Here is a 24603-nt window from a genome sequence, read left to right as displayed (position 1 = left end):
TGGTCAAAAGCAGTGCACTACATGTGGAATAGGGGGTAATTTGCCCACAAAGGTGAGGTAGAGGGGGCATAGTGACACGTGTGGGAGAGTAAGACATATATAGAAGCATAAAAGCTATCAAAAGTAAGACCAGGCAGCACATTACACTGCTCTTGGGAAGGAGAAAATAATAAAACAAGGTCATAAGAAATAAGTATACTACCAGAACTACTGTAAAGGGTTACTGAAAGTGGAATATCAACACACACACACAAACACACACACACACACACACACACACACACACACACACACACACACACACACACACACACACACACACACACACACACAGGGGGAGTAATTTATTACAATATGCTGTTCGGAACCAGTCAATCACAGTTCTTCAACTGGAGGGCATCTAGTTTGGGGAGTTGCAGTTTCCAGGTAAACACACAGAGTGGGGGTCGGGTGTCACGGAAGGCACAGTTTGCATTGTGTACAGACACCATGCGAATGACAAAGTGGGTCGATTTATTTTACCAGCCCATTTCAACCGGGCTCTGTCCAATATTTATTAAGAAATTACGCACTTAACTTAGACTTCCACACAACCAAATGGTGATTTTAATCTCAAGAAACGGGTAAATATGATATAATCTCAATTTTACATATTATATAATCTCAATTTTACAATGTCATTTTTTAGTAAAATACAAAGTAAATAGTGGACTGTAAAATAAAGCACACGTAAGAGGTTTATTGAACCAACCAGGCTTCCGTAAAAGCTAGTGTACCTGGATCTCAGTGTTAGAGTCTTTAGTAGGAAAGACAATACGCCTTCCATTCCACTGATGTAGAAAACCCCAAGTGAAAAAAGGAGGGAAATAATGGTAATGTACATTGAGATGTAAACAAAAGCTGTATACATGGCTGATATGCAAGCATATTGCGGTCAAAATTGTTATGCTATATATGGTCATACCTCAAATAACATTGGCCTTATCAAGCAGACTATGTTATAAACCTGTTACTTTTGTGTTAATTGTTTCTGTACAGGGGTAAGTACACTAACTACTTGTTCTTGCATACATAGTACAAACTAATTACATAATAGTTACCTTGGAATAAGGCCAATGTAAAGTGGTGATGAAAATACTGCTCTACTCTTGTTAACCTCCACCAATCATAAACATTACAATGAAACCTGTCATGCCATGATTTAATATAACAACAAAAGAATGACAACTGTCCACGAATGCTACTTCTACACTATATATACACAAAAGTATGTGGTCACTCACCATTTTAAATGAGTGGATTCGGCTATTTCAGCAAAGTCGTTGCTGACAGGTGTATAAAAATGTAGCACACAACCGCGCAATCTCCATAGACAAACATTGGCAGTAGATTGGCTGAAGAGCCATTTACTGAAGAGCTCAGTAACTTTCATCATAGGATGTCAAATGTCTTCCCTGCTAGAGCTGCCCCGGTCTACTGTAAGTGCTGTTATTGTGAAGTGGAAACGTCTAGGAGCAACATCGGCTCAGCCGAAGTGGTAGGCCACACAAGCTCACAGAAGGGGACCGCCGAGTGCTGAAACCTCGGTTGCAACACTCCCTACCGAGCTCCAAACTGCCTCTGGATGAAACATCAGCACAAGAACGGTTTTCTGGAGCTTCATAAAATGGGTTCCCATGGCCAAGCAGACGCACACAAGCCTAAGATCACCATGCACAATGCAAAGCGTCGGCAGGAGTGGTGTAAAGCTCACCGCCATTGGACTCTGCAGCAGTGGAAATGCTTTCTCTGGAATGATGACTCACGCTTCACCGACGGACGTGGAATTTCTTTCCTTCTTAATGCGTTTGAGACAATCAGTTGTGTTGTGACCAGGTAGCGTTGGTATACAGAAGATTGCCCTATTTGGTAAAAGACCAAATCCATATTATGGCAAGAACAGCTCAAATAAGCATAGTGAAACAGTCCATCTTTACTTTAAGACATGAAGGTCAGTCAATGAGGAACATTTCAAGAACTTCGAGAGTGTCTTCAAGTGCAGTCGCAAAAACCATCAAGCGCTATGATGAAATTGGCTCTCATGAGGACCGCCACAGGAAAGGAAGACCCAGAGTTACCTCTGCTGCAGAGGATAAGTTCATTACAGTTAATTCCATAAATTAACTTTCAACAAGGCACACCTGTTAATTGAAATGCATTCCAGGTGACTACCTCTTGAAGTGCAAAGCTGTCATCAAGGTGTAGGGTGGGTACTTTGAAGAATCTCACATTTAAAATATATTTTGATTTGTTTAACACTTTTTTGGTTATTACATGATTCCATATGTGTTATGTCATAGTTTTGATGTCTTCACTATTATTCTACAATGTAGAAAATAGTCCAAAAAAATGCATGAGAAATGATGCAGACAATTACATTGATGGAAGCTATGCTCGCGGGGAAACATGTTCTAGATTAATCATGCTTCACCATCTAGCAGTCCGACGGACAAATCTGGGTTTGGTAGATGCCAGGACAACGCTACCTGCCCCCAATGCATAGAGCCAACTGTAAAGTTTGTGGAGGAGGAATAATGGTCTGGGGCTGTTTTTCATGGTTCAGGCTAAACGCCTTAGTTCCAGTGAAGGGAAATCTTAACGCTACAGCATATAATGACATTCCAGACGATTCTGTGCTTCCAACTTTGTGGCAACAGTTTGGGGAAGGCCCTTTCCTGTTTCATCATGACAATGCCCCCGTGCACAAAGCGAGGCCCATAGAGAAATGGTTTATCGAGATCGGTGTGGAAAAACTTAACTGGCCTGCACAAAGCCCTGACCTCAACCCCGTCGAACACCTGTGCGATGAATTGGGACGCCGACTGCGAGCCAGACCTAATCCCCCAAAATCCGTGCCCAATCTCACTAATGATCGTGGCTGCATGGAAGCAAGTCTCCGCAGCAATGTTCCAACATCTAGTGGAAAGCCTTCCCAGAAGAGTGGAGGCTGTTATAGCAGCAAAGGGGGGACCAACTCCATATTAATGCCCATGATTTTGGAATGAGATGTTCGACAAGCAGGTGCCCACATATGTTTTTTAATGTAGTGTAGCTGCAGCAATCCACACTAGTTTTGTATTATCTATGTACAGTCCCATCTAAAATGATATGTTTATTTTTAGGGCCACTTTGCCCACTACGAAGGCTGTTTTGTGAACGGAAAATATCAGAAAAGGTCGCACTAGCCGATGGACACTTGAAACTAGCTAAATGAGAGACCGTACTAGAGGACAATGCTTCAACTCCTACTTATCAATAAGATGGGACATGTGTCAAGAGGATTCTGTCAGAGCATCAAGTAATCAGAGGTTACTTTTAATGTGGCTGTCCCCTTTGATCAGAACCTGCCTAAAATGGGGGCCTTTGGTTAGTATGGCAGTATGGCACCTTTTCAACAACACCAAAGCAGGCAGTTTTTGTCAGCTCGCCATCTTTTTTCCAGTTCAGTTAACTTAACCAAGAAAGACCGTCAACCTGGCCAAAGGTTAGCAGGAAAGTACTAGTAAAGTTGACACGCGTACGCACTTGTGGCTTCTTTATTAAAATAGGACGATGGGGTTTGTTTCAACGGGTTACGTAGAGTCGAGCCTGAAAACTTATCATTTTTCTCCCTCCCAGACTGACGTGTGGCACTGGCAACTATTATGATGCTATAGAGCATACAGACAGCGCTCTAGGAGCAAGTTACATGTCCAAGTAAGAATACAACCCCACAAAACACTGCTTATTTACTCACCCGTAGTCTTTTGGCCTGCCCAGATCCTCCATTGGAGAGCCATCCACGGCTTTCTTCCAGCCAATCAGATACTCTTTGCCTGGTGATTGGCGGGCGTGGATGGGATCATTAAGCCCCACCCCTGTCACCGTGCTGCCGGAGGAGACGATGTAGACTTTGGAGGAGTCGACCGAGGTGGAGGTCTTAGGACCACGTTCCGAGGGGCTGCCTGAGTGCCGTGAGCCACTAGGAAAACCGAGACAGAAACATGTGATCACAGTTGGCCAATTACGTCAAATATGAGTGGCTACCAAAAATCTGGGGTTTGGGGTCAGTCCATTTTAGATCAGTAAAGTCAGGGGATAATCAGGAGGGATAATTCTGCCTCCTGAATTGAACTGACCCAAACCCTGCTACCCATATCAGTGGTTCTCCTCACAATGGGCTCTGTGTGGTTCTCGGAGCAGGTTTTGATCCTAACTCCTATGACTCCACTAGCCTACTTCAGCAGAATTCATGCCAACCCTGCCTATGCGGACAACATAGTGATACGAATTGGGGCATGATGACACTGCACTGTTGCCGCTGGCAGCGAAGGGCAAATGTGTCACACCTCATTAAATGCTGCATTGTGCCCACTGCGGGGGGAGGCAGGATCATGCCATGGCCACAGTGAGCCTGCCACAACATGGAGGACCGGTCGTCAACCTTTTAGCATAATCTTGTTCCCAGACACTTTCGCCCCAAATGCACAAAGAGTCTGGTGGACCAACGCGTCAAACGTAGCCTTTGTTAGACAATACAGAGAGGCTGGAGAAACTCCCAGCGCAGGCATTGGTTTAAATAGGCTTAATCTACCAACCAATCATCTCCCAGAACGCTTTCCCCTTCACTATCCCCCGTATGCTAGCACAGAGCCACGCCTCGCAGTCAGGTGATTCGCTAAAATGTAATTACAAATACTTTACTCAGTAGAGCACTCCCATAGAATTCTATGGCCACTCCCATTAAGGCCAATTTAGAGTGGTCGATATCCCAGGATTATATAGGCTGGGCGCAATAGCCGGAGGACGAGGTTACTTTTAGTCCGGTAGGAAACTGCACTTTGGCTCATCCAGTCTGACTTAAAATGGAGAACCTGATGTCCCCACTCAGCCTGGCACAGCATGAAAATGAAGACTATATCTGGTCCTACCTGACCCCAACATGGAGGTACTCAGCCTGGCCCAGCAGGAAACTGCAGAGTTGGGCAGGAAACGGTCTACTCCGTTTCGTTCGGTCTGATCCAAAAATGAAGGACATGAAATGTTGGAAAGGTAACCTTGACTCTAGGCTACTGTGCACAAGCTCGGAGAGGACGTGCGAGAATAATGGATTGGGAATCTGGTGGGGAGATTGTGATGATGACTACGGTGGTTTTTGCTTAGTCGCTGGCTAAGTAGGTTAGCTGGCTACTTTAGCGGCGCCATTATCGATGTTGATGTGCCCAGTGTCTATGTGAATTAATAAAACAATCTATTGTGCAGGCACAGCAATGACCTATTTAGCCTTACTCACAGTAATGGACTGGCCATCTGGAGCACCCGAAATGGCTAACACTAGAGAATCATGTCAGCTCTATTTATTACATTTCTATCTGCAACGTTCCAAACATTTCCTTTCACTGAACACAGCCCAGACAGCGTACGAATGAACCAGAGAGTCGGAGTGATAGTGAACCAAGTAGAGTGTGCAGGAAAAACTAGAGGGAGCAGGGTCTCCCGTTCACGAGAAGAGCTATCTATCAAGAGAAGTCCACTTAGGAAAACTCCCAAATCAACATGGAAAAGTAACACCACCACGCAAAAGGTGGAGCCGGAAAGTTTAAGGGACAGTGCCAATGCTAACGTCAACGTGCATGTAAGCCCATTCCGAGGAGGATGTCACAGCGCCGGGTCAAAGAGTTCTAGCAGAAGAAGAGGACAGCGACAGCATAGTTAACGATTGTGAGCCTAGCACCAGCAAAAGTCAGTGTTAGCCGAAGCGCTAGGCAATGGGGATCCAGGGCAGGGAGGGAGACATGGATAACGCAACATCAATATTGGGCAAACTAACTAGGCTAACTAACTATACCAGTAACATGATACCAGCCAGCCAGTTTCTTGATTAATGTACATGCCAGCCATTGTAATTTCAAGCCCGATTCCTCAACTTTTGTTGAATAGGAACTACAACATATGATTTCATATTTTTATTATGTGTCTTTAAAAGTGAGTACACCTCGGCTATTTTTACCAGAAAGTTGCAATTTTTTATCTTTCTTGGAGTATAGCAGCATTACTAGCTATTGTTAATGGCACTCATGCTAAATAATTACTTTTGGGAATGTATATTTAGGCGGAATTCTACATTTTGACATTACATTCAACATGTTTTTTTGAAGCCCTACAATTGACATTAGTCAAATCAAAATCAAACTTTATTGGTCGCATACACATATTTAGAGGATGTTATTGCGGGTGTAGTGAAATGCTTGAAAAGGCAGCCTTTGACACAGCTGCCTTTTATTTATACATTTGATGATGATTAATTCTGACTAAACCTGTTGTTTTATTTATAATCTGTAGCTAAAACAACGATGAACTGAATGTTTGTGCTAAGCTAGAGGAAAGTGAGCTGCTGAGAAAACTGCTCGTCCAATAAGGTAGCCAGGGCACATTTTTTTTTATAACTTGCTTACTTACCATTCTCTTTACACCCAAATTTCGGGTGTCTTTTTCTGGTTCACTGTGCTGTCTGTAGTAGTGTTGTCTACTGCTTTGACAGAGTGAAGCCAGCCAGCCCTCTCTGAAAAAATAGCCAGCCAGCGCTCTGTCTCACTGAGTATTCTAGCTACTATACCTTTATTCTAGGCTGTTCAATCATGACAATTCAGTATATGTTCTGTAGAACTCTTTTAACAGCGTGTGTGTGTTCTGTAGCACTCTGAAAATAGTACTGCATTAGTGTATAATAGCTGTGACGCAGCTAGGTGGTGGTATTAGGGGCTGGTGTGTGTACGTGTGTAGTGGAGTATCCGAGGACTGGTTGTGGTGGGGCAGTCTGCGTCAAAGTCCAGGGCCGTTTTTTTGTCCTAGTCCGTCCCTGCTTACTCATCATGCCAATGTGTAATGTGTACATGCCTAGAGCAAAAATAACTCACATCCAATAATGACAGACATTGAAAACATGGGCAGTTTGACCTCACATTACTTAGCCTGATGATGTGTCATTGGAATGAAAAAGGTACCAGTACTGATTTACATTTTTCAGTACCAGGGTTAATTTTAGAGTGAATATTCTACAAGAGGTGCTGATGATCAAGCAGAATAACATGTCAGATGCTGGTACCGCGGATCGGTGAGTTGTTGCCAACAATTCAAGCGCTGGTCATTGGTCAGATAAAAGGGATCCAGTCAGCCTCTTGGTGTAGGGTGATGTTGCCACTAGACACTGATCATGGGTCAGTTTTGCGGTTTCCCCACTAATGGATTGGGAGAGTGGAAGCTGATCCTAGATCTTTATTTTGGAGCTACACCTTACCTGGACATGGAGGAAATCTCACTCAGGTCGCCCAGGCTCCCGTCCGTTACGTGCCCAGCCGAAGTGGCCTGGGTGCTGTAGCCTTGTGACGCCAATCCTCCTTCCGGCGTCCCCGCTCCGTGGTAACCCACCGTCCCGTGGTACTCCAGCACCCACTGCTCCCCTCGGGCATTCTGGGGGACTGGCCGGCCAGCCGAGACCCCCGGTACACCACCTCCGCTGCAGCCGGGTAGAGGGGGAGGTGGCGGGGGCATGCAAGGTGCCGTGTCGATGCCGCTGTCGGTAGATGCACCCTTGATGTAGATGAGGCCCAGGGCATCGGGGTCCATGGGGTCACCAGAGCCGAAGCGCTTGTCGTCGCTGCTGCCGCTGGAGGCATTGCTGGAGAGCGTGTTGCTGCTGGAGTGGCTGGAGCCGGACTGGGAGAAGAGATGGAGATCAAACACAACAATAGTTAGTGGTTAGCAGCATTCATTTGTGTCTGAAAATTAGCGGTTAAATCCTTGCTTCGTCCATTCTTGTTTTCTCAGTTCCTCTCAAAGAGCATTGGAGTAAAGGATCCAAGACCTCGCCCTCCGACCTCCAATGACCTTTGAAAGGAATTGAGGAAACAAGAATTCGGCAGCTAGTGTACAGAGGCTCGGTGTCCTTACACCACAATTCAATCATATCTTAGATAAAAGCGGAAAAACACATTGTGGATTTATTCACTGGTTCAGAATGTATTAACCACTTAACTTGAGAATGATGAAATTGGGGCCCTGGAAATGTTTGGTACAATTTACTATTGTACTTACTCGTTGTTACAATGTATTTACAGCAGTAAATTACCATACACCTAACCCTAATCTAATCCAACAAGTCGTGTGGGAAAATGACCAACATACCACTTCACAGGCCTTTAGTGTAACAAAACTACATTTAATTTAAAACATACTTTTCTTGTTGCTAGACTATATGTGGTTTGGACTTTAAACCATTCACATTTTGCTTTAATAGAGCAATCCAGCCATTGAGCTTCCTACTCCTGTTAAGAGAGGTATATTCATAGCCGACTTGGGTCCCATTTTAACTACACCGTAGTAAAATAAATAATTCCTGAAGCTGCAATTAATTGAAAACTCCATAAACCGAGCCATTTCCAAATGGGTTCGGAGGGCATATGAAACTTTAATACGCTCTGCATAGGGAGACAAGTACATTCTACCCCTCGTTCTGTTTATCCCCTCAAGCTTCAAACATTGCAATATTTTTCCCAGGGCCAATTGTTGGGATGCTTCCTCATTTACAGTAATATTAATGAAAATAAATAACGCACATGAATCGATATTCACCATGCGTCGCCATTACTTTCAATACACATTTACATGTATTTAAAATTAAGTGGTGGTGGTGGTGGTGGTGGGGGGGGGGGGGGGGGGGTATTACAGGATAATAAATCCCGAAGCGACAGTTTGCTGTTAGTAAAAACGTCATCAACGACAAGGGTAAGCTGACCTTTCCTGGCCTGATCCATCAAGGACCGTTCTAGTCAACCTGACGAGAGGAGGGGGGGCCCTCGTTCTCCGCAGTCATAGCGCTACACACCATCGCACTGTGTAGGCTTGGGGCTGTATGGGTAACCAAGCCGTTCTCTACATCTAGGTGTGACCCTAAAGATCAGATGACTATACGTACGGTATCATGACCCATCTGTCAAGGGTGTCGTGTTGCGGTCCAAAACCGAAGACCATGCACTTTGCTAGTAGGGGATAAGGTGCTCTGCGCGCGCATAGTTAGGTCTACCAAAGCCTTTATTGACTGGCGGGACTCCTATGGGAAACGGTCATCGAAAGGCCAGGATGTTCTGTCATTGGATGACATGAATGCTTTCATATGAAACGAATGAAACATATGATTGATTAATGAATTACTTTGTTTACTTACAACTACCTGATTTAGTCCTGAAACAGTGTTACAAGACATACTGTCCATTGATGTTCAAAATGTAGGCTATTGCATGAGGTGACATAGACGCAACAAGCTAACCCAAAGAAAAAAGCATTACAGCGTAAAATCAAAGTTAACCTGGCAACCCTCAATAAACATCAGGATAACTCTTTCCAAGTACGAGTACTCACGTGTCGGTATTTATCGGGGGAGTCCTTTGCTCCTTGTCTCGGCTGGCTTCTCTCCCTCGTGCTCAGAATCTTCGTGGAGGGATGGTGCCACTTGGCCTCTGCAAAAGAGGAATAAGACAATTTGTTATTTTTTATTTTTTTGTTGATATAATTTTCTCATTAAAATACTTGTGTTGCAATTTCTACGATACTGCTCACCAGAGTTGACGTCAGGAACTATTATATATTCACTAGGAACCAAACAGATTGAAGTGGGGAGGGACTACCTGAATGTGTCCAATAAGAAACGCCTGTTTTCCTTTCCCATTTCAAAACCTTTTGATACAGTGTGAACTAATGAATATGACCCTAGTTGCCATTACTGGCATTTTTTCAACGCAGTTCCTGAAATGCCAAAAAAATGAATTGGAATGGCAGTTATTTGGTCATTCTATTTTATGTTACAGGCTATGAAAGCACATTTGTCATTTGTTGACATCACAACATGACACATTTGGTAACACTTAATGTGAATGACAATCTTGAATCTGGAAGAATGACAGTTAATATTGCTTTCTGTTTTGTCTGTCTCCAGCTGACCTTTTCGCTAAGTGCATTTCTACTGACAGGCGAGTGAGTCACTGTCGTAGCACAGTTGATAATGATGATGAAAATGGTATTGGTGAAACATGATGCTTATGATGGTGCTGGTGATGAAGAAGGGTAACTCATACCTGCAGATCTGGTCCTCTCCAGCTTGGGCTCCCTCTCTCTCCGGCCCTCTCCCTCCTTGTCGCTCGGCTGGTCCAGGAGCAGTGCAGGGGACTGGCATCTACAGGTGCACGAGAGACGGATATGACAAAGCTAGCGGTATCAGCAAACTGGTTTAAATCTTCAAAAGTGGGAGGAAAGATATGACGTCTTTGCTGAACATTCTAACCATGAAGACAAATCAGGTCAGCCATTCCCCCCCCCAAACAAACTCACAGTTAACTGACCCCGTACCTGAATGATCCAATGTCGAGCTGCCAGTTCTTATCACAAGGGTTGGCAACCCTTGTCCTGGAGTGACGTAGGCACTTCAAATGTTTTTGATTTAACCTACCTGGATGACCAGGTGTTATGCATTTAGACAATCATTTAACTGACCAATTACCTCAGTTGGTAAGGTGTGGTACCTAATCGGAGCAAAATCCTGCGGCACTCCAAGAACAGGGTTGCCTACCCATGCCTTACCTAATCACAACTGTATCAACTTTCAATGCAATAATTTTGTCAAATGAGAATTGTTGTCCTAAACTCAGGCCTCAAAGAGAAAAGAGAATGCTAACCAGCATATCATGGCTCCCAAACATTACAATTGAGAAAATGTGTTCAAATTATAGTCTTCTCCCACAGCATCCTCAATGCTTTGCCATTGCTTTGCATTGGAACCTTTTAAGTGCATTGTAATACTTATCAACCCCACTTCCTGCTTTTCACACCACTGGCCATTGTTTCACTGTTTCTCACCACTTGGCTCGTCGCACGGAGCTATTTCAAACCTTTCCCTTGGTGTGTAACAGTATCCGTTAAGCTGCGGCTGCCCGGACACATTTCCACAACGGATGCTGTGGGGATATTGAAGGAATGCCTTATAACCTGAGAGCCAGGGTCCGGCTGGGGCCTCTGGCCCGGCGCCTATAACCTGGTCTGGACTGCCGAAGGTCAAGGAATGGGGGGTCCTGGAAGAACCAGGATGGGGGGGTAGTAACGGTATTGTTCTGTCCTAGATAGAGCAGACGGCCTATCATATGACACAACTGGTCCCACTACATATACTGAATGTATGGGTCACTGTATTGAATATATACACAATGCTGAATATATGAGCCGATGTAGTGAAAATAAACACTACACTGATGCTCCTGCATTGTTTGGTCTTTGGTGTTTTAGGCTGAGTATCTGTAAAGTATTTTGTGACAACAACTGAGGGATAAAGGGCTTTTAAAATAAATGTGATTGAATTTGATTGATTCATATGCAGTATGAGTCACTGTGAATGCTGAACAGTTATGAAAATTCTTTGGATAAAAAAAAATGCTAAATGATCATAGTATTATTATAGTCCTCTTTCTCTAAAGATTATGTGCCATCTACAGTATACACAGGAGGGAATAGTCTGGTTTAAAGGAGTGTAAATATGGATTGAACCTTCGATGTAAATATCTAGCCTGTAGCACTATTCATATGAATTTTAATTGTGCATTATTCTGTGTTTCTATATATTATGTACATTGTCTTTTTAAGCACGTAACCAAATGAATTTCCCCCCGTTGGGATAATAAAGTTGATCTAATCTAGAAGCAAAGAAAAGCCCCTAAATGCATTTTATTAGATGACAGCCATCTCTACCATTTATTTGTGCTCGGGGTCTGTAGATTTCTCCTAATGCTCATATCTGTAGGCCTATCTGTAACCGGGACACACAACAGATGCCATCAAATATGGACCTGATTATTTTGAGAAACGTAAACATCCAATAAAAACTATCCCTTTAAACAGATAAGTGGGCGGGGTTTCCACTTTTGGTACTATTTCATTGGCACGATTGCCCCAGACAAGCTACATCAGGCGCAGCTACAGTATTTGAATATAATTGTATTCAAACCCAGTCTGCTGTGTACGTAACTCTCCATGGAAGGGTGAGGCTTGAGGTTGAGAGTTCCCTCACATGTACACCGTAGTCGTCCTAAAATATACACCATAGCTGTCATAAAATGTGCACCGCAGCACTGTGCTCTAATGCACTTACCCGTTAATGCATCCCGCCTTCTGGGACCAGGTGCCACAGGGTCCGGGGTCACTGGACGTGGACTGGTTGCTGGGGGAGCTGCAGTACAGTTGTCCTGCTTCCCGACTGCTACAGGAGGCCGTAGGGGAGATCTCATATTCCTGCAGTACCCTGAAAACCACAAAATAACATTCAGGGGACATTGAATCTAAACAGGCCTCAAAGTGCCCCACCTATAGGCTACAGCTCCAATGGCCCCGTTGAATGGAAAGGGTTAGTTGTTGGTTTGATTCTCAAAAGGGCCACGCACACTAGGTCTAAGGAAACGATTTGACTGCACCGAGCAGACCAAACCAAATTGGCCACCGGGTGGGTCACTTGGGGTAAATGCATCTGCTAAACGACCATGTTATCACTCCTATTATTCTCAGGAGTTGTGAAACTAAATTAAAAAGAGCTGTCAAGACAACGTCAGGCGTGTCAATACAACTCATCACCTCGTCTGGACGCATGATGCATATGCTCCTGTTTGTTTGTTTTGTATATCATTATGTGTACTATGCCAAAGGTCAAATTACAGATAAGAACGTTTATATATATGTATATTTAAAAAAAAAAGAGGGTTTATTCGATACTGACAATACAAAGAGTAGGTCAACCGTTATACTGTGATGATAAGTTGTAACTGGACTACGAGAATCCCATCCATTTATGAAGTGTGCTTGGGGAAATACTTGGGGAACATAGCGTAACTAAGCAGTTAGGCAAGGCGTTATTCTTAGCCTGAACACACAAGCCTCCAAGCCTCCGCGGAGTTGGAGATGCTCGAGCCTCCGACTCGTGAAACCCGACTCTCCCGCCGGCCCGGGAAGAACGCTGAGCCCTCGAAAAGGAAACACGGAATTACACATCATATGGAGAAGCTGAGATGGGATCGTAAATGTGCAATGGAGAAGCGAGCATAATGGAGGTTATACAGGGCAGGGAGGGAGTAAAGGATGAGGAGGTGTGAAAGGGATCTTCAATGCTGCATCTTCAGCAGCATTGGAGCAGGCCTGCTCCGCAAAGCGTTGGCAGCTGCAAATTGAGTCCCACTCCCTCTTAATTACCTGGCAAAGCTCTGACTAGGAGTCGAAGCCACAAAGTGTTTGCATATGTTTATTGTGTGGGGATCGTTTTGAATTCCGTGTCTCCATGTAGGTTTCCCTTAGGAAAACATGTCACCTGAATGGTTCCACTGTACTACCTCAGAGTCTATCACTTCTGTTTTTTCTGTAGAACCCAGGCAAAGTGTCACATATGACAAATACGGTATGGTAAAAGTGTGCGGGGAAATGTAATGTTACGTGACTCATAACCCAGAAATCCGTTTTTTATATTTCCCGCTGGTAACGGTGTGGTGACTCCCGGTACGCTCCACAGTGCTTATAAGAACCAGTATGTTACTATATTAACTGGTCTGGTCCGAAACGTAGACTGAGGAGGCTAGTGTCTTGGAAATACGTGGTCATTTAAAATTGTATATATGTTTTTATTTTCAAGACATTACGGCGACATTGAAAATTCGAACTTTGTTCTGAAAGCTTTCCCCCTGAAGTGTAGCTCAAAGCGCTAACTAAAACCCAAATAATAAAAAAGGACAATGACTAGTGGGTCAGGACTTTAGGTTCACTAAAGCCTTAGATGGAGTTTATCGTAGCACACTGCACTTTATTATGGGCGACAATTTTAGTACTCATCACTGCATTCTTCTACCAGAAAGTTGGTTGGCCCTCTGATGTCACGTAGGCTGATACATTGCTATGTTTTCATTTATAAAGCCATTTTACAAAATCGGTACAGTGGGACTGACATCTTCACTAAACTTTAGACACCTGGTCTCAGGGATGGCGAACTCTGAAAATTCCGTTGGTCTCTACAGAGTTCTGTAACTCCGCTGTTAGTTTTCTGCCACCTTATTTTGTGGAACGGTCTTTAAAATGTCCTTAAATGTGATGTTTTGGCGCCTCTAGGGTAATTCAGAAAGCTGATTGAGGACCTTATTACTGATGAATGTGTTTGTTTTCTTATGACCGTGTTTTCCTTTCTGCTTGCGTTTTGTATTTATATTTTGATGTGGGTATTTTCTGTAACTCAGGGTGCCATCTGTAAAAGAGATCTTGGTTTCAGTATGAATTAGAGGTCGACCGATTATGATTTTTCAACGCCGATACCGATTATTGGAGGACCAAAAAAGCCGATACCGATTAAAATCGGGCGATTTATATATATATATATATATATATGTAATAATGACAATGACAACAATACTGAATGAACACTTATTTTAACTTAATATAATACATCAATAAAATCAATTTAGTGTCAAATAAATAATGCAAAAACAAACTGTTGGAGAAAAAAGTAAAAGTGCAATATGTGCCATGTAAAAAAGCTAACATTTAAGTTCCTTGCTCAGAACAGCAAAAATCCTTGAAGCTGGAGACTCATATCTCCCTCACTAGCTTTAAGCACCAGCTGTCAGAGCAGCTCACAGATCACTGCACATGTACATAGCCCATCTGTAAACAAACCCATCTATCTACCTACCTCATCCCCATACTGTATTTATTTATCTTGCTCCTTTGCACCCCAGTATCTCTACTTGCACATTCATCTTCTGCACATCTACCATTCCAGTGTTTAATTGCTATATTGTAATTACTTCGCCACCATGGCCTATTTATTGCCTTAACTCCCTTATCTTACCTCATTTGCACTCACTGTATAAAGACTTTTTGTTTTCTTTGTTCTACTGTATTATTGACTGTATGTTTTGTTTATCCCATGTGTAACTCTGTGTTGTTGTATGTGTCGAATTGCTTTGCTTTATCTTGGCCAGGTCGCAGTTGCAAATGAGAACTTGTTACCTGGTTAAATAAAGGTTAAATAAAAAAATAAAAATATGAAAGCTGGTTCCTTTTAACACAAGTCTTCAATATTCCCATGTAAGAAGTTTTAGGTTGTAGTTATTATAGGACTATTTCTCTCTATACCATTTGTATTTCATATACCTTTGACCATTGCATGTTCTAATAGGTACTTTAGTATTGCCAGCCTAATCTCGGGAGTTGATAGGCTTGAAGTCATAAACAGCGCAATGTTTGAAGCACAGTGAAGAGCTGCTGGCAAAAGCAGGAAAGTGCTGTTTGAATGAATGCTTACGAGCCTGCTGCTGCCTACCACCACTCAGTCAGACTGCTCTATCAAATCATAGACTTAATTATAATATAATAACACACAGAAATATGAGCCGTAGGTCATTAATATGGTCGAATCCAGAAAATACAATTTCGAAAACAAAACGTATATTCTTTCAGTGAAATACGGAACCGTTCCATATTTTATCTAACGGGTGGCATCCCTAAGTATAAATATTGCTGTTACATTGCACAACCTTCAATGTTATGTCATAATTATGTACAATTCTGGCAAATGAATTATGGTCTTCACACAGTTCACAACGAGCCAGGCGGCCCAAACTGCTGCATATACCCTGACTCTGCTTGCACAGAACGCAAGAGAAGTGACACAATTTCCATAGTTAAAATAAATTCATGTTAGCAGGCAATATTAACTAAATATGCAGGTTTAAAAATATATACTTCTGTATTGATTTTAAAGAAAGGCATTGATGTTTATGGTTAGGTACACATTGGTGCAACGACAGTGTTTCTTTCGCGAATGCGCTTGTTAAATCACTGCATCGATTATATGCAACGCAGGACAAGCTAGATAAACTAGTAATATCATCAACCATGCGTAGTTAACTAGTGTTTATGTTAAGAGTGATTGTTTTTTATAAGATAAGTTTAAATGCTAGCTAGCACCTTACCTTGGCTCCTTGCTGCACTCGCATAACAGGTAGTCAGCCTGCCACGCAGTCTCCTCGTGGAGTGCAATGTAATCGGCCAGAATCTGTGTCCAAAAATGCCAATTACCGATTGTTATGAAAACTTGAAATCGGTCCTAATTAAAATCGGTCATTCCAATTAAATCGGTCGACCTCTAGACTGAATCGCTGATAAAATAAAGATGAAATGAATTCACCATTTGGTGCCAAGCGGGGTTGACATCTTAACTCATGACATATTAAGTTTAATGAGAGAAATGTCACAACAACCATTTGGTTCCCAGACTGCCAACAGAAGAGTTTTTAGCGAAGCAAACCACCCATTTTCTTCAACAGGTCTATAATATACACTGACTGGTACAAAACATTAAGAACACCTTCCTAATATGGAGTTGCTCCTCCTTCATCTCAATTTTCCGCCAGCAAACAGGCTGTGCTTTTCTTTCTACAAAAGGTCAAACTCATCCCACACAATTGCACTACTCCCACATATACCAGTATGCTTGCATGCGCACACAGTTGTCACACAGTTGTAAATGGACATGCACACACTGATTAGATGTAACACCACAGATACGCATGGCATGGACACACACGCGCGTTCAACCCGATGTGTAATGCAACACTACCCTGAAAGACCAGTGCTGAGGTAGCCTTACTGTCGCTGTGTGTGTGTGTGTGTGTGTGTGTGTGTGTGTGTGTGTGTGTGTGTGTGTGTGTGTGTGTACAGACAATTGTGGACAGTCCACAGCAGAGGGGCAGTGCAGGGCTGCAAACAAGCACCTCGACACTCTAGAGCTCAATAAAACATTCACACGCCATGACACCCTGCTAGCTAACACCCCTCCCCCCCTCATGCTGTGTGCCATGTTAAATAACAGGGGCACAACATGGAGGTCGATCCTCAACCCTCAGAGTGAGAAACATACACTCTAAATACAGGGTAAAGAAAGTTGATGCTTATGGAGTGATATTAGTGCCAACAAAATGAAGCATTTCATAATACAAATTCAACATGATTAAATTCGGATAAAAATTATGTTGCCACTAAAATCACTCCATAAACCATGACCCAACATAAGAGCAAAAATAAAACACTAGGAAAAACCTTATAATACTAACAGAAAAACAAAACAGAAGAGACTATATCACAGTGCCATCTACATTCAGCATTGATTCAGTTGTTTTCTCTAGTCCTGGGACCCACTGTGTGTGCAAATACCATCTGAAACAATGTCTATGAGAAACACTGATTTAAGTATAGTAGCCACAGTATGTTAGAGTTGGAATTAGAGCTGGGTCGAGTTCATTAGGCATGAACGGTAGAAAACCGACAAACAGGGACGGTTTACCCAGACTTGTCAAATAAAAGCTCATTCCTGTTTTCCATTGCAAATCGTTTTAAAACACTTTGTTGGTATCCACAACGCCCTTTCCGCCATCTTGTTTTTCTTCCTGTCAGAGCCCAGTCTCAGTTTCCCAGTCATGTATTTGCCCCTTGCTAATTTTATGCTAATCAAATTACAAAAACCTTGACCTCATTATGCACAGCCTATGCTAATATCGTGCAGTGTGTCAGTGATACTAAGGATAGAGGTGCCATTGTGTCCGTCGAGAAAATGATACAATTTCACTAACAAGTCGGCAATGAGTCCTATTCAATTATTAGTACAGGTCCTTGGGATGAGTCAGACATGGTTGGCCAGCAAATCTGTATATGTACATGAAAATATTTTCTGAGTTGGAGTGACTCTTCATGCCAAGCAAGGAAGCATGCTTGATGTAATATAGCTCAAGTCTCTTTCGGTGACACACTTTGAGCATGATCATGAGTGTCAAAGGCAGGGATACTCAAATCTGGCCTCCAGACAAGAAGTACTGCTGATTTAAATTCTTCGCTCGAAGCAGGGACTGATTTAAGATCGATATTCCACTCACTAGCACTAACCAAAACAGTGACAATGAGTTTACTCTGTTCGGGAAAAAAAAACATCAGGACTTTGGCCATCCAGGCTCAAAATTTGAGTACCTCGGATCTAGGGCGCTGGAACTAGGAACTATGAGTCAAAGAAGATGGAAGTGGGTGCTGAGGTGTACCTGGTCCCGTCCTGTTGCTTCCTGTCGAAGGAAGTGCTGCGGGAGATGGCCCCCTGGGCGTAATGGAACATCTGCTGCCCGGGGCTGGGGCCCTGTGTGGGGGAGGTCCGGGACATGGATGGGCCACCACCCGGGGCTGCTGAGACACGGTGCCAGGCGGCAGCCGCGCTGGTCTTGTACTCCACCACGGGGACGCGGTACATCTCCGAGCAGCTCCTGATAGAACAAATCAAAGACACCTTAACAATTGAGCGTCTTACAAAACAATCTTAAAACGGCGAAGTACATGTACTTACATTATACTGTAAGAGCATGAGTAAGTGTGGTTACATGTTATATTATGTGCATCTAATGTAAAAAGTGTGACACAATCCTCATAGGCTACTCTAAGTCAATGGGAGAGTTATGTTGATATTTGGCAGATGGACTGCATTTTAAGTGTTTGATATTTTGAGATTTTTCACTGCCTGCTACGCCCGATTCCAAAAGAGGTACAGCTGTCGTTCCACTTCTTTCTTGCTCGCTTGATTTAACCCTCAGAATATATTATTAACCCAATATTCTGAGTGCGAAAGAGATGACCAACTTTCCATTGCATTTGGGACCAGTCGCTGCCAACTTGTGTCCAACCTCATCCAAATGTACTGCTACTTTGCTACAGTTAAATATGTTCAATATTTGCTGATGGATATGAGCTACATTGACTAAGCCTGTGGCCGATTGACATCAATAACACTGGTATTAGTATTTTATTAGGATCCCTATTAGCTACTCTTCCAGGGGTCCACACAAAACATGACATAGCACATAACATTAACAGACAACGTTGATTAATTTAACATGACTTAGGTCATGACTGCAGAGATAATTAGCTATATAGGCTGAGTCCCAAAAGGCCCCCTATTTCCTATACTGAACAAAAATATGAACACAACATGTAAAGTGTTGGTCCCATGTTCCATGAGCTAAAATAAAAGATCTGAGAAATGTTCCTTACGCACATATAGTACAAAACTATGGATCATGTTTTCTCCTTCACTCTGCTTGATTCCTGTTAAAACATGATTTGGCAAGTTTCAAGATCTCAACCAACCCAAACGACGACCTTGGAATGTCCCCAAAAAATTGGCACAGCACGAAAGCCCTGTCTTGATTCATAAGTCTCAAATGGCTCCCATTTCCATTATAATGCACTACTTTTGACCAGGGCCCATAGGCTATTTTTGAGTGGCCTTTTATTATAAGGTGCACCTGTGTGATGATCATGCTGTTTAAATCAGCTTCTTGATATGCCACACCTGTTCGGTGGATGAATTATCTTGGCAAAGGAGAAATGCTCACTAACAGGAAGGTACATTTTTTTTTTGTATCTATTCTATATGGGAATAGATCGATATAAATGCACCAGCTAAAAACATATGAGGTACAGTTGAAGTCGGAAGTTTACATACACCTTAGCTAAATACATTTAATCCTAGTAAAAATCCCCTGTCTTAGGTCAGCTAAGATCACCACTTAATTTTAAGAATGTGAAATGTCAGAATAATAGTAGAGAAAGTGATTTATTTCAGCTTCTATTTCTTTCATCACATTCCCAGTGGGTCAGAAGTTTACATACTCTCAATTATTATATTATTATTATTGGTAGCACTGCCTTTAAATTGTTTAACTTGGGTCAAACGTTTTGGGTAGCCTTCCACAAGCTTCCCACAATAAGTTGGGTGAATTTTGGCCCATTCCTCCTGACAGAGCTGGTGTAACTGAGTCAGGTTTGTAGGCCTTCTTGCTCACACACGCTTTTTCAGTTCTGCCCACACATTTTCTATAGGATTGAGGTCAGGGCTTTGTGATGGCCACTCCAATACCTTGACTTTGTTGTCCTTAAGCCATTTTGCCACAACTTTGGAAGTATGCTTGGGGTCATTGTCCATTTGGAAGACCCATTTGCGACCAAGCTTTAACTTCCTGACTGATGTCTTGAGATGTTTCTTCAATATATCTACATAATTTTCCTGCCTCATGATGCCATCTATTTTGTGAAGTGCACCAGTCCCTCCTGCAGCAAAGCACCCCCAAAACATGATGCTGCCACCCCCGTGCTAGGAATAACAAAAGGCCACTAAAATGTGCAGTTTTGTCACAACACAATGCCACAGATGTCTCAAGTTGAGGGAGCATGCTAACTAAAGGAATGTCCACCAGAGCTGTTGCCAGAGAATTGAATGTTCATTTCTCAACCATAAGCCGCCTCTCCAATGTCGTTTTAGAGAACGTCCAAACGATCTCACAACCACAGACCACGGGTAAACACGCCAGCCCAGGACCTCCACATCCAACTTCTTCGCCTGCGGGATTGTCTGAAACCAGCCACCCGGACAGCTGATGAAACCAATGAGTATTTATGCATGTAATAAAGCCCTTTTGCTGTGAAAAACGAATTCTGATTGGCTGGGCCTGGCTCGCAAGTGGGTGGGCTTATGCCCTCCCATGGCTGCGCCCCTGCCCAGTCATGTGAAATCCATACATTAGGGTCTAATGAATTTATTTAAATTGACTGATTTCCTTATATGAACTGTAACTCTGTAAAATCATTGAAATTGTTGCATGTTGCATTTATATTTTTGTTCTGTGTAAGAATAAAACAGCACAAGTTTAAGTGCAAAGAAGGTAGTGGTGTTTAACCTACCTCCTGGGTGTACCGTCTTCGTGGGGCTGGACGATGACCACACTGACTGTGTTGGACGTGCGCAGCAAGTCGATCATCTGCTCGTGGGATAGTGTGGCCACAGCCACCTTGCAGATCTCCATCAGCCGGCTGCCCGGACGGAGACCCACCTGCCAGGCGAAGCCAAAAGGCTCCACGTCCGCCACCACGCCCTCGAAGTTGACGTGGAATCCCAGCTGGCCCAGACCGTTCCGCCTAAGGGTCACCTCCACTGTCTCGCAGCCCCGGGTGACAATCTAGGACGACATGACCAAGAGAGTCAATTCCAGCCTACTCTGATCTAATGGCTTTATTAGGGTTTATCCATGTTGGCAACTGTTTTGATACGTTATGAGCATTACCTTATAAAGCCTACTGTAGATCAACCTTTACCCCAGTTAACCTCATGGAGGGGCAGTAATTAGCAACTTTGTGGTTTGATCTAATCCACACAAAAACAAAAAAAATCAAAATCGCACAAAGCCAATAAGAACTTAAATCATTATCCCTTTCCAAGATAAAGTTGGTTGAAAAGACTAAAGGGCTCCATTCAATCAAACTTGGCAACAAAAACAAAATATAGTCCAAAAGTGGCCTGAGCTGGCCTCTTGAAGCGCAGGAAACAGTTACGGGATTTGACAAAAAACGTTTGCCAACAACAGAAGAAATACCTAGATAATTTCAGAACAAACCAGCCAATCGCACAATGTCAAGCTCTGCAGAGATTAGGGTCGTCACGATGCCAAAGGTAAAAAAAAAACACCATCTGTTTGGAGTGGCAACGTGTCACTATTTTTCATGCAGACTCCCCAGTTCTTCACCCCTTTTTGGCGTCTTAAAGCCTGGGCGTACGAGGTTAATGGTATCGTAACAACCCTAGCAGATGCTTTAGACACCTTTGGATTATGCCATTTAACTGAAATTTAAAGGGCCTGGGACAGAGGGCTCAGGGACACCCGACCCCATACGACCTCTCGTCTCCCCCTAAATAACACAATTATCAACCAAATGACTCAATCAATTACAGGCAAAAAAAAAGCAGGAGGAAAGTACATGCCCCGGCAGGCGTTTATTACCAACAGTGATTCAAGAACAGTAACTTCTAACAACAAACATATTGTTGTGAGGCTGAGGTAAAGTGGCGGTATAATGGGGGACATCTGCTGACTTGCTGACTGAACTGCTGTGACTTGGGCCGGCTCCCAGGACTTGAGTAACCTTCTCAATGCGGCATTAACCCATAGTAAACCATTTAACTAAACAAGATCTTTTCACATCAGATCTTTTACAGATCTGATTGGTCAAAATACCAATTAGTGAAAAAATATCAGAATTGGGCTACCTGTCTAAACGCAGCCAAATACTGAGGTACAAGGTTTTATGCAAGTGTCTTATGATACTAAACTACAGTTCAAAAGTTTGGGGTCACTTAGAAAAATCCTTGTTTTTGAAAGAAGAGCACATTTTTTTGTCCATTAAAATATCAAATTGATCAGAAATACAGTGTAGACATTGTTAATGTTGTAAATGACTATTGTAGCTGGAAATGGCAGATTTTTTTGGGAATATCTACATGGGCTTACAGATGCCCATTATCAGCAACCATCACTCCTGTGTTCCAATGGCACGTTGTGTTAGCTAATCCAAGTTTTTCATTTTAAAAGACTAATTGATCATTAGAAAACCCTTTTGCAATGTTGTTAGCACAGCTGAAAACTGTTGTTCTGATTAAAGAAGCAATGAAACTGGCCTTCTTTAGACTAGTTGAGTATCTGGAGCATCAGCATTTCTGGGTTTGATTACAGGCTCAAAATGTCCAGAAACAAAAGACCTTTCTTCTGAAGCTTGTCAGTCTCCTCTGAGAGTTCCTCTGTCCAGTGTCTGTGTTCTTTTGCCCATCTTAATCTTTTCTTTTTATTAGCCAGTCTGAGATATGGCTTTTTCTTTGCAACTCTGCCTAGAAGGCCAGCATCCCAGAGTCGCCTCTTCACTGTTGACGTTGAGACATGTGTTTGCGGGTACTATTTAATGACGCTGTCAGTTGAGGAATTGTGAGGGGTCAGTTTCTCAAACTAGACACTAATGTACTTGTCCTCTTGCTCAGTTGTGCACCGGGGCCTGCCAATCTTTCTATTCAGGTTAGAGTCCGTTTGTGCTGTTCTGTGAAGGGAGTAGTACATAGCTCTTCAGTTTCTTGGCAATTTCTCGCATGGAATAGCCTTCATTTCTCAGAACAAGGACAGACTGACGAGTTTCAGAAGAAAGTACTTTGTTTCTGGCCATTTTGAGCCTGTAATCAAACCCACAAATTCTGACGCTCCAGATACTCAACTAGTCTAAAGAAGGCCAGTTTCATTGCTTCTTTAAATCAGAACAGTTTTCAGCTGTGCCAACATAATTGCAAAAGGGTTTTCTAATGATCAATTAGCCTTTTAAAATGATAAACTTAGATTAGCTAACACAACGTGACATTGGAACACAGGAGTGATTGTTGCTGATAATGGGTCTCTGTACGCCTACGTAGATATTCTATTAAAAATCTGCCATTTCTAGCTACAATAGTCATTTACAACATTAACAATGTATACACTGTATTTCTGATCAATTCAATGTTATTTTAATGGACGACAAATGTGCTTTTCTTTCAAAAACAAGGACCCCAAACTTTTGAACGGTAGTGTATGTCTCACGCAGAAGTGGCCAATCTTCTCTCTGGTCGGTCCAGTGTGGGTACAGCCAAGCAGTAACAAACCCAAACCCAATTCAAGTGATCAACTAAACCTAGTCTTCAGTAAATACTTAGAGAAGTTGAATTAGATATGTTCCTTGTGGGTCCGATTGGCGACCCCTGGTTTAAAGGACTTTAACACTGAGGCGTGGTTTCCCGGACACAAATTAAGCCTGGACTAAATATAATTCTCAATGGAAGATCTTAATTGAAAATAATGCTTAGTCCAGTATTAGGCTTAACCTGTGTACAGGATGTGTAGCACTGAATTATGTTGTCTTTTAGCCTAACACAACCTTCTTACCTCCAACCTCTGCATGATCTCCCGGACGTCGTCCCAGCATCCTTCCAGCGTGGAGAACACCACACACTCGCCTCGCTCGTAGAAGAGCCGGACGCTCCCAGATGTCGCGCTCCAACCGAGGACATCGCGGCAGTAGCAGTTGAACACCACCTCCTTGGACACCTCTTCGATCAGCACCACAAACTCATTGGAGACGGCCAGCAGGCAGCCAATGTCCGCCGACTGGCCAAAGTCCCGGGCCACCACGGCCCAAGTGACTGCCCCGTAGCTCTGGAGGTGGGCGTTCCGCCGGGGTCGGCTGCGCTCTTTCTTCTTGACACCCAACGAGATGAAGCTAAACTTGGCCGCTGAAGAGTCCACGGGGTTGGCGCTTACAAAGTTCTCGGCCAAATCTTTCAGGTACTCTTGTCGCGTGCGCATGGCCATGGCGCGGAACTTGTCCGACTTATGCACCGCATTCTCACCGTTCATCATCTTGGCCAGAAGGAAGTCCCGGAACATGGCCGACTTTGGGAAGAGCACCCCCTGGGGGATGGGAGGACCGAAGGCGGGCACGTCTTTAGATCTGGTGACCGCCACACTAAAATAAAGACAAACAGCTATTTTAATCCCTCTGTCGTTTACCATCATGATAGTTTATAAGTAACACAAACAGGTCAAAACAATACATTTGAGAGAGATTTGTTGGGGG

At 43.1% G+C, this 24603-nt stretch overlaps 1 protein-coding gene across 6 annotated transcripts in view; it reads right to left on the bottom strand.

The window, feature by feature from the left end:
- The window catches only part of LOC139566989 (signal-induced proliferation-associated 1-like protein 2), a 96636-nt gene that overhangs the window by 13398 nt on the left and 58635 nt on the right, over window positions 1-24603 (bottom strand). For all 6 annotated transcript variants that reach the window (XM_071388397.1, XM_071388391.1, XM_071388393.1 and 3 more), the window contains exons 8-15: window positions 23913-24492; window positions 20863-21137; window positions 18177-18392; window positions 12209-12358; window positions 10149-10246; window positions 9436-9533; window positions 7316-7734; window positions 3776-4000 (exon numbers count right to left, since the gene is read on the bottom strand). In XM_071388397.1, coding sequence (XP_071244498.1) covers window positions 3776-4000; window positions 7316-7734; window positions 9436-9533; window positions 10149-10246; window positions 12209-12358; window positions 18177-18392; window positions 20863-21137; window positions 23913-24492 — 2061 coding nt within the window. The remainder of the gene's footprint in view (window positions 1-3775; window positions 4001-7315; window positions 7735-9435; window positions 9534-10148; window positions 10247-12208; window positions 12359-18176; window positions 18393-20862; window positions 21138-23912; window positions 24493-24603) is intronic.

The sequence above is a fragment of the Salvelinus alpinus genome, unplaced genomic scaffold, assembly GCF_045679555.1.
Source record: "Salvelinus alpinus unplaced genomic scaffold, SLU_Salpinus.1 scaffold_40, whole genome shotgun sequence".
NCBI lineage: Eukaryota > Metazoa > Chordata > Actinopteri > Salmoniformes > Salmonidae > Salvelinus > Salvelinus alpinus.
Note: the sequence above shows the minus strand (reverse complement) of the source record. Positions and strands in the feature narration are given on the sequence as shown.